Raw genomic sequence first — 10,816 nt, 5'->3', positions numbered from 1 at the left:
GCTGTGCAGTATTTGGCATCAGATGAAGAACCAGCAACCACAGCTGTAAAGCAGTCCTTGCTAGGTGACCCTAATGGTATCAGGGTTTCACAACTGATTTAAAAATTGAGTACTCAGGATGCCTTGCTTTCACAGGAAGGTAAGAATGGCATCTTCCTTAAGAATTAAAACCACATTACATACAGTTGTTTGTGACACATCAGAGGCAGTAAGCACAACTGAGGGTGGTGTTTCTCACTTTTTGGTTTAGGCCATCTTTAAAGCTATAGCTGGCCCATTAAGTTGGGCTGAACTACAACACCTGCATCAATAGGGTTTCAGGTTAATTTGCTCCTCCAGTCAGCAACATGCAGTTTCCAACCCAGCCTGAAATGGACCTGGCTGATGGAAAAGCTCAAGCTAAACACATGGAGCAGAGGTTACAGTTTACACAAAACTGATGTTTTCTGTTTCAGCACTGGAATACTTCATATGCTCATAACTACTAAAGACTTTTAAGGATTTCTTCAAGACATTAGCTTGAATGCCAACCATTAAAATCTACTTAGTCATTTGCTTACACAAAAGATTGGAAAAAGTTGAAACAACTTGCCTGGAAACTTATCAGGTACATTTATTAAGGAACAACATTCAAAAACACAGATGTTGCATTAATATTTTTGAACTTCCATATAAAATAAAAAAACTTGTTTGATTTTGCCAGCATACTTGTATCTGCAGGTTACACCTGGGGAAAGATCAGTACAGAGAATTTTGTTAGTATCTTCCAAACATTTAGCCATCACAAAATTATATTGAAGCTTAACATGCAGAAGACATACCTGCTTTCAGTCTGAATGAGTGTAGCTTCCAATCATTAACACATTTTGAGTCAAACAGAACTACTGTATTACTGTCAAGGCTATGGGTCTTTCCAGTTTTCCAAGAGATTAAAGTGTACAATAAAATCATATCTGCACACAAGCTACACTTCAAACTTCAGTAATTTATGTAACCTACATTTGAAATTACGCAGACTTGTGTGGGCTCACTTACATGACTTCATAACAGGATCAAGCCAAGTATCTGCCAGCCTACAGCTGTTTTTAACAACACTGCCTATGAGTTTGATTTAAATATATTCAGATTTTTAGAACTGCTGTCAACAGGACCAAGCAGAAGTTTAGTTGAACTACCTACTCCCTGTAAGAGTATTATTAGAAAAGCTGAGATTGACAAGACAAGCCTTACTCTTGCCCATCATGTGGGGCCTACTACATGAGTGATCCAGACAGAACAATTTCAGATTACACAGTATTAAGAACTTCTTGTTGCCATCTATAAAGAGGTGGAGGTAGCAAAAAGCAAATAAGGTTCCTCAAGACAATGTTGTCAAGAGTTCTAGTGATATTTTTACCTCAGTTACTGGTCCATTTTCTCCTGTATCTTCTTTTAAAAATCTGAATAATGTTTCAGCCTGAAGGGGAAAAAAAAAAAAAAAAAGGTTGAGACAGATGTAAAACTCTTCAGTAACCTGTAGAGTGACCATCACAAAGAAGGAACAACTATTCAGTATTGTCACTTTGAGTATTCTTAGCTGATCTGAAACACAAGTGTAGCAAAAGATAGCAATCATCCACATGCTATATTTACTTGAAGTGCCATTATAATACGCAGTTCAAGTTCAAATAAAGGACAAATCACAAAATTTAGTCACATTTTTACAGACGTGCTTGGGAGTCCTTTTGTAAATTCTCCCTGTCAGACTACATAAATCATTAAAGTCCCACATTAGAAATACAAAGTTTTTCAAGGATCACAAAGTTACTTAGTTTAAAAAAAGAAATATTCCTGCTCTGAGCTATTAACACTCCTTACCCCGACCACACCCGCAGGAAAAAAAACCAAAAAACCAAACCCACACCACTTCTCCCTTCTCACAAAAAGGCTAAAGTTAAGCTTATGCTAATCAGACATCAACCACTGAGTTCGAGTTCCACATTAAAAATAGGATTTTTAGAATCTAATTGTAAGCTGGCAACGTCCTCACGATAAACCATGAGGTCTTCCCACATGCACTATCCAGCAGGCGCAGCAAGTCTTCAAACCTCACTGAACCTGAGCTCTAATCACAGGATCACAGAATGGCTGAGGTCGGAAAGGACCTCTGGAGGTCATCTGGTCCAACCCTCCCTGCTGAAAGCAGGGCCACCCAGACACAGCTGCCCTGCACCATGTCCAGACAGCTTTTGAGTATCTCTAAGGATGGAACCTCCACAACCTCTCTGAGCAACCTGTGCCAGTATTCAGTCACCCTCTCTCCAAAGTTCTTATTCATCCTGCCTTTACAACTAGAACAAACCCATGCCACATACAGATGTTAACACCCAAGCACAGATCTCTTAATCCTCTGAACCTATTTTTTTTAATGGGGAGAACATCCAGTATCTGGCTTTTTACATCCTATTTCTTTCAGAAAAGGACAATGACAGTTTTGACAGGGATGTCTGCAGCAATGTATATTTCATAATCAGACAATAAACAAGGCTGCTTCTCCAGAAGGGGAAGCCAGCTCTGCACTCAATTAAGTCATCAGGTGAAATTCAGATCACGAAGTCAAACCTTATCATTTCCCAGTCATCTGCCCCATCTTACAGAATATAAACACGTTATCTGGGATGAATGAACCTAACTTAGTACATACCTAAATAACAAAGCTTTGCCTTTGTTATTTGCTACAGAGAAAAAACCACTTCTGGGAGAAAAGTCCATAGATTGAGTAAGATAAATCTGTTTTCTTCTGAACACCGGAAAATTTGAGAATACAGTATATGAAGGAATGTGTACCTATTGAGAAATAGGTCATTAGTTATAACAATTAGGAAAAAGCCAGTAAAATTCAAATTAAAGTACAAATTTAAAAATTGAAGGTCAATGTTAAGTTCAAATGTTCAGTTATATTCCTATCCTACACCGTTATATAGAGTCCTACTGGAGAAAAGGTGTAGGGAACACACTACAAAGCCAGTTATTGCAACTCATTTTTAAGTAATTATATCTAAGCAGTAAAAATGGGCTTCCAAACCCTCTAGATTAATTCAATAGTTCCACTATTGGCCAGAATTCTGACAAGGCTGGCAAAGTTTTGAATAAGCTAGGAAAAACACTACATAGTAAGACCGTTACAGTTAACGCCTGCTGAAAATTCGTGTTTGTTGCTGAGTCATATTTACAGCACTGAAATAAGGGTATTTTTAGAAAGGGAAAAACAAAAGGTACACTAGACCATAAGATGTTATTTTCAGAACAACTTCCCTGAAGAAAAACATTATTTTCTTATAAATGTACAGTATCTTGTACATGTCCTGATCTGCTCGGTCTAGCAAATTTTGCAGTATACATATCTGCTCAATATCAGCTTTATTATGGCACCAGGAATATTTTTGATCAAGATACAAAAAAGCTTGTACTAAAGAAGCTGAACATACCAATTTGACAGCCTCATCCGTTTCACGGGAAGCCACTGCCAAAATTTCCGTGGTGGGATTGAAGGTCACACATGTAGCAGATGTAACTAGGTTCATTATGGCTTTAACTGGTTTAGGACGGTTTTCTTTGAGACAGACATCAGTAGTATATAAATTTACAACTCCAGAAGCTGAACTAAAAAAAAGAAATTAACAAAGACTATACCGAGAAGTAACATTTACAGTATATACTACCTTGTTATCTATTGCCACCATTCAATGAAAAACGTAATTTCCAATTATTTACTGGAGTTTGTAACGATATTTTGTTTGGAGCTTGATTTTTCTTTGGAGTTTATAACAGTGTTTAGTGGAGGGTTATTTTTTCTTATTATTTATATATGGCACACACTTAACTGTGGAGAACCTTGATAAGCCCATCTCCTACACAGAATGAATTCAAAGCAATGAGAGCTTCCTATCAAAAGATTCTGAAATAGTTTCAAGCTTTTTTTTTTTTTTATACCCTGTAGAGTAAGTCCACTTAAAAATCCTCTTCTACAGTGAGCTAAGAAAATCCATGCTGTACTTAAGCATTTGCTAGTCTCATTTAAAAGAATTGATACGCTAGCTCAAGTTGCATCTTGGTAAGTATATGTGGAGAAACACTTTCAAGCTTGTGACTTGGAGTTGAGGCATCTTTTCAACTGCTAACATGCTATCTTGTAGGAGCCAAATTAGGAATATAGGAAAGAGAACTAGAAAAGGGGGAACACCCTGAATCAACATTGGTACTATAGAGTTTGTGATTTCAGTCAGTATGATTTCAAAATTAACTGCTAAACCCATATATGACAACAGTAATACATTAGGAGTGATACCGGCCAGTATTAAGTGTATTACGGTATTTTAGATATACACAGAACAAATTCAGTTATCATAAAACAGGCAATATTCATCTACTCACCTCTACTCTAACCTTATTAAAACCAAACTTATTCCGTGTTCCTACACTCTCACCAGCCACCACTAAGGTTTACTGAAGAGCTTCAAAATGAGATAGGAAGTAGTTGTCAAATCCAGGTCACTTACCCACATGCCACATACTGGTTATTTTTTGAAATGGCGATGCACTTGCCTTCCAAAGAACCTTCATCTTCAAATTTGTGTAGACACTTTCTGCTTCTCACATCCCAAATGAAAACTTCGCCTTCCTCTGGTTGCAGAATAAAGTAGAAGATTTTAGAAACCATATATACAGAACACACTGTTTGTCTATTTTGTTAAAATAAATTTCATTAGATGACAACTATTAGCTCATTTACAACTATCAAATATAGGGTATTTTTAAAAAACAACTGAAGGCATACTAAAATCGTTAACTCCATTCTTTAATGATTAATCACTTGGTTGTACTTTTATGCCAGATACTGGCACAATGTCTTTTAATTATCTTTGCAAAACAACAAATTACTTATAAAAACTTATGCAATTTAAATGGAATTATGATTAGTGCTGTTAGAGAGAGTACTTACTTGAATAGCTATATATTTTACTGCTGTCTGGAGTGAAAGCAGATGCAGTGCATCTTCCATTTACCTTCATAGTGCTAATCAGTTCCTTTGTCTATAGGATGAAGAACAACAATGGCGACAATGATTCTACCAAAAATTTGTAGGAAAGTTGTTTCCATACTCCTGTCCCACAAAAATCTTAAGTTAGCTACACTGACATTAAAAGAACAGCATCAACATTTTCAGTGCCTATGGACCAGAGCACAAGTGGTGCTCATGAGTCCATGATCAATTTATTATTGCACAACTACAGCTAGTTCAATAAACATTCATTTGCTCCCTCGCTGAAGGGTCTTCATTATATAACACAACTGAACTTTCTTTTTAAAAAGTATTTTTCCTAGTAAAAGTTTAAAACAAATCCAGCTGACATCATACGGCATTTTTAAATGTAACTGAAAAAATTCTATATGCATTATGAATCACAGTAGATGGCATGATTCATGAACATGGTACACCAGCACACACTAGCGCTATTCCCAAAAAAGCAGCCCTATATTCCTTCCACCCTCAGATGCCCATTTCCATGCCGAGGCCATTCCTTTTGCCAGCACAGTGTTTGTGCAATCAGCCAAAATATAACATCCACAAACAACTTTTTCCAGTGACAGCTTAAAAACCCATGAAACTCTGGCCTTAGTGCCACCAGTCCCAAAGAGAACTGCATAGTCAGAAAAAATTCTCAGACACTCCAAAATAATTTTTTAAACCTAAAGTTAGTTGATTCAGCAGCTCATTTTTGAAGGCTGTCATGGTATGCATCACACCTTTCTTTCAACTGAAAACTAGACTGCTTTTCAGATTAAATATAAACAAGCAGATTCAAAAGGAAAAAGGTACAAAGAAACTGAAGCTACATGAACCATGAAGATAAACTACCTTCATTGACAACAAGTGAAGGTAACCTGAAGTTCCAGTTAGAAGCATAAATGATCCATCTGGAGAGACTTCAAAGTTTCTGAGAAATCTTTCCTCCACACCTTTAAAAAGAGATCAAGAACTTCAAATTGGCATAATTATTCTTCTTCCTCAACATTCAGAGATATGATGAATAAGATCTGACATCACTTCAACTTTTCATTTCTGTAATACGCTGTCACAGTAAAGCTACAACTCAACCTCATTTACATATGACAATTAACTTCTAATATCCCAGACAAACTAAAGCTAAAAATACGACCTCCACAATTCACTGCACTTCCTTTCAAAACAAATTCATATGCCATTTCTATTTGGAGACAGCTGCAACTATGCCCAGACATTTACAGCACTATAAAACATACCTCTTACTTTCTGTATAGGGATAATACTTCCACTCATCATGTCATACACAAAGAACATTTTATGGTGAGTACCAGTGGCTATAACTTGTTCTCCATCAACACTGAAACAAGCCTTGTAAATTGGAAAACTCTCTAAATAGATGCTCTGTATTCTTGGATTCCTTATACCATCAACCTTCAAAAAAAACAGATTATCTTATTAAGGAACATACCAAATACTTTTACACAGAAAATTCATACCAACTAGCCAGTACAAGAGAATTAAACAGTAAGAGGTACACCAGTTTGAAGCAATAATCTCTTCCTCTTTTCTCAATCTACAAATAACCTAGCTCTTGTCTTCTCAGCCTATATATCAGGCACTCCCAGCCTTCCTAGATATACTTCACACCTCTTACCCACCCCTGTCTTGCCCATGTTTTTTTCAAATAATCACTTCTATTGTGCTTTTCTAAACAGAAACATATGCTTCGCATTGTTCTTTCCTGCGGCCCTGTGGGAGTGTCAAATTCGACTTGTGTCTTAGACCATTTCACCCATACTGGGCCACGTTGAAAGTTCCTAAACAGAGTTATGATCTTCAGTTTTCAGAGGAACAGATGAGGAGTGTCCCAGGATGAGTAGCTTCCTGCTGCAGTAGCCTCTCCACCCCCAAAAGGATTTCACAGCAATACTACAGTTTTAAATGAAAGTGGACTGCTCCCCACATTACAGGCTTTACAAACAACGTAAGAAAAAAAAATCTCATTAGTCCTCCTCACCACAAACCTTAAAACCAAACATTTTTAAAAACAAATCTTCAACTAAAAGCTCTGATACAACTAAGTTTGCCTATGCTCTGTAAGTGGTTGGAATAAAGTCACAGATGGAAGTTTCTTCCAACAAGATGCCTTCAACCAAGCAAACTCCATTGTAACCACAGACATTACAACCCCTGTGAGCATACCATCACAGGAAGAGAGAAAAGAAAGTCTATCATCCCAGGCTATCTCAGGTATACTTATAGAAAAGATTCCATATTAGTGGCCATTTACATAGTATAGATTTAAGTTCTTCACCTGAAAGAGTGACACAGATCGATCATGTCCAGCAGTCATGACTACTTGAGCAGATGGATGAAACTGCACGGTTGCCAGTCTTCCATTAGCAAGACGTTCCTGATTAGCAGGCAAGCAGGTCTTCATCTAGAAGAAAGCTCAAGCCATTTAAAACAAAGTACAACTCAGGCATTTTTGCTTATGCTCATGAACAGCCAATTTAACAGCTCTTTATTCTACAAGAGCAAGATCTCAAACCCTATGATGAACTTTGAGACAACAGGACATAAGGCAGAACATACACACGCTAAGTTCAGCAAGTTGCTTCAATGCAGCAGTGTAGACACAAGATAAACTAGCTAACCTTTCTACTGACTTCGAAATTAACAGTCTACATAAGCATAGCGCAAGACACACTAAGATAGCATAAAACACGCTCATTTAAGACTGTCACTTCTCAGAGACCATTTCAGTAGCCTCAAAGTTGTGGGAGAATTCCATCCTTCCTACGCAGAAATTAAAAACCTACTACAAGATACTACTTTAGAGTACATAAGAACTCTTATGTCAGACAATACATCTCAATTTATTGTTTCATGCTTTCATGATGTGAACTATCCAATTTATCCAACTATTTACTCTTTAGAGTTTTCAGTTACAGAAACAAAGAAGAAATCCATACAATCACTAATTTTACTGCCCAAATAGCAAGAAAGAAGTCAAAGTGTGCACATGGGTCAAACTGAGGTGCTTTTACCTTCAAAATACCTCTTGGCAGGGACTCTGAGTTTGACACAAAATTGCCAGTCCTGCATAGCAGATTATCATCTTCATCACTGTCACCTAATTAAGACAAAGCACATTGAAAAGGCCAATTCCACAAACACTCCCACATCAAAACCTACAAATTCCTTACAGAAACAAATTAAATCAAAGCACACTGAAGGAAGGAATAAAGCTGACTTATCCAGCATATACTGGATACTACTGAAACTGAGAAAACATAAAAAATAATTATTTTCTAAGAAACCGAATAGGGAAATGCACAGAAACACTTATTAGAATAGTAACAGATTTATTTACTATCACTTGCAGTCCTTTTGGATTTCTTCCTGTTTTCTAAATCAGCCCAGGCAGGAACTCCTCCCATAGCTCGCTGAAACCTAGCAAGAGAAGGGGGGGGGGGGAAGGAAAAAAAACAAAGCTTTTTTAAAAAAGTAATTTCCTTCTATGCATTAAGCACTTACAAGACATAGTCATGATTTTGCAACATTACTCACACTTAGAACACTACGCAAGTTTTTTAAAATTCCACTCAGCTTTCTGTGTTTTGCTGACTTCCTGAGTGTGAAACTAAAGCCAAATCTATACCAAACATTAAAGCGCTGTGCTTTGGAGCCATACGTGCTCATACCAAGACAACCCAAACACACCGAAAGTTCTGCTTTGCCATCTGCCTATATTCACATTTCAGCTCATTCTTACACACCATACTGAGCTAGTATCTTCCATCACCCTATTTACAAAGCAATGTATCACTATAAAAAATTTCTAGTATCACTCTCTAGAAGACAAGTTAGTTTGTACACCTCTGCTAAAGCAAGTTTTAAACAAATTAGTTTAGACAATGCAAACGCACATTTTATTTACTGTTCTCCGTACTATTTTCAATTTAAAAATATTTTAAGAAGCATTAGCTTTAAAGAGACTAAATGAATACAGCGGGTAAAGTAACTCTGAATGTCACATAAATGTATCTTATGTCATCTTAACAAAGTTCACCACAGAAACATTAATGAAACTTACTGTTCTTCAAGTCTTCTTTTTAGATTTTTCTTAGTAAGCACCTTCTCAGCATCACTTTTCATGAAATCCTTCCTATATCTATGGGTCATATCAACACTACACAGAAAAAACACACAGAACATGAAGATCATTCAAACTGAAGCCACTTACAGTCACTCTTAAGTGTGACACACAATTCCTACCTGCAAGCTTGAACTTACTTCTCCTCAGCTTCATCATCTTCATCCACCCAGGCTGGCTTTTTAGACAGGAGTTTACCTTTTGCTTCGTTTTCTACTTCCGAATCGCTGGAGTCTTTCTGAAGACTTCTCCTCTCCGTCGCATTAAGCTGAAAACAACCCAACAGGCCATTTTAGCCCAGCCACGGGCCGGTGCGGGGAGATGACAGACACGGCGGCGCGGACCAGGCAGGGGCAAGGAGCCGAAGCAAGCACCAGCCCCTGCTCGGGACCGCAGAACGCGCCGCCTCCCCGCGCTCCGCTCCGGCGCGGCCCGGGCCTCAGGACAGGCCGTGGAGCGGGATAGCCCGCCGGGCCCCGAGCCCTACCCGCCGAGGACCGGCCAGGCGCTGCAGCAGCTCGTCCTCCTCCACGTTGAGGCTGTCACCGAACACCAGCTCCTCCAGCTCCCGCTCGCCGCCCGACCGCCGGGAGAGTGACTTCAAGTGCCGGGCCCGCCGAGCCGCCTCCTCCGCCGCCTGCTCAGCCGCCGCCCGCTCAGCTGCCGCTGCCGCTGCCTCCGCCTCCGCGCGCGGCCGGAGCTGTTTCGCTATTTTCTTCGTTTTCTTCATTTTCTTCTTTTTTTTGGCCACTGCCGGGCCCGGCCGAGGCGCTCCCGCCGCCGACTGCATGACTCTCCGTCGGGCGGCCGCCCGCCGGAACCGGAACGCGTGCTCGCTAACCACGTGACACCCCTTCTTATACCGGCTTCCTTGCCCCGCCCCGCGGGCGTGATAGGCGCGCACCGCTGCCCCTCCTCAGCCCACGTGATCGGGTCACGCCCTCCGGGCTCAAGACGCTGGCACGTGACCTCCTTTCTTTGCCTTCCTTCCCCCGCCCTCCTTCCCTCCCCCCCACCCCGCGTTCCACGTGACGCGGCCCACGGCTGGGCCGCTCCATTGCGCTCCCGGCAGGATCACGCTTCCGGTGTAACAACAAGCGCCCCTCACCGGCGGCCCAACCCCTATGCCCTGCGCTCCGCCATCCACCGAAAAGCAAACCGAGAGGCGTCGGGGGTTGCTTTTATCCCCCAACCTCTACTGCGGCGCTGCGCTCCCCCCCTTTTCCGAATGGTTTCCCCCAGAGGGGGTACGGCGAGCGAGGAAGCCCCAAACAGCTGGGAGCCCAATGAGGGCGCGCGGTGGGCCGGGCGCCGCGCATGCGCAGAGGCGTTATGCTAATGTTGTTGATATTCCGGCGCAGGGAGTTGGGTTTCTTTCTCTGGCTGAGTGAGAGGCTGAACTTTCCAGGCCGCCTCCTGCCCCGCCGGGCCCGGCCCCTCACAGGGGGAGGCGGCAGGCGGAGGGGGCCGAGCCGAGGGGAGGGGGCAGAGGCAGCGGGCGTTCTCCTGCCCATGAGGGCCTGATGGAAAACACAAAGGACCTGGTGAGTTACCGCAGCCCGGGGGGGGGGGGGGGGGGGGGGGGGGGTTGGGGGGGGCAAGGCGGCAGC

At 41.1% G+C, this 10,816-nt stretch overlaps 2 protein-coding genes across 17 annotated transcripts in view; one reads left to right on the top strand and one right to left on the bottom strand.

The window, feature by feature from the left end:
• Positions 1-588: 588 nt before the first annotated feature.
• Positions 589-10,095, bottom strand: UTP18 (UTP18 small subunit processome component). Of its 2 annotated transcripts, none has more exons than XM_030014077.1 (14): positions 9,694-10,095; positions 9,347-9,474; positions 9,147-9,242; positions 8,424-8,503; positions 8,098-8,183; positions 7,362-7,487; positions 6,304-6,478; positions 5,900-6,000; positions 4,982-5,072; positions 4,539-4,662; positions 3,468-3,642; positions 2,684-2,826; positions 1,394-1,456; positions 589-727 (listed from the first exon to the last, which is right to left on the bottom strand). In XM_030014077.1, the coding sequence occupies exons 1-13, from the start codon at positions 9,994-9,996 to the stop codon at positions 1,432-1,434; spliced, it is 1,653 nt and encodes a 550-aa protein (XP_029869937.1). In that variant the 5' UTR covers positions 9,997-10,095; the 3' UTR covers positions 589-727; positions 1,394-1,431. The 2 variants fall into 2 exon arrangements, with proteins under 2 accessions (XP_029869937.1, XP_029869936.1); XM_030014076.1 differs by having other exon boundaries at positions 1,397-1,456.
• Positions 10,096-10,475: 380 nt separating this feature from the next.
• Positions 10,476-10,816, top strand: part of MBTD1 (mbt domain containing 1) — a 40,494-nt gene continuing 40,153 nt past the window's right edge. For 6 of the 15 annotated variants that reach the window (XR_005932424.1, XM_030014071.2, XM_030014073.2 and 3 more), the window contains exon 1: positions 10,478-10,750. Coding sequence is in view for 9 of the 15 variants with exons in the window: in XM_030014071.2 (XP_029869931.1) it covers positions 10,730-10,750 (21 nt within the window). In the remaining 6 variants the exon portion in view is untranslated. Of the gene's footprint in view, positions 10,751-10,816 lie in introns of all 15 variants that reach the window. The other 9 variants (XM_041123578.1, XM_041123574.1, XM_030014067.2 and 6 more) reach the window with 5 other exon arrangements.

This window comes from Aquila chrysaetos, chromosome 5, assembly GCF_900496995.4.
Source record: "Aquila chrysaetos chrysaetos chromosome 5, bAquChr1.4, whole genome shotgun sequence".
Taxonomy (NCBI): Eukaryota; Metazoa; Chordata; class Aves; order Accipitriformes; family Accipitridae; genus Aquila; species Aquila chrysaetos.
Note: the sequence above shows the minus strand (reverse complement) of the source record. Positions and strands in the feature narration are given on the sequence as shown.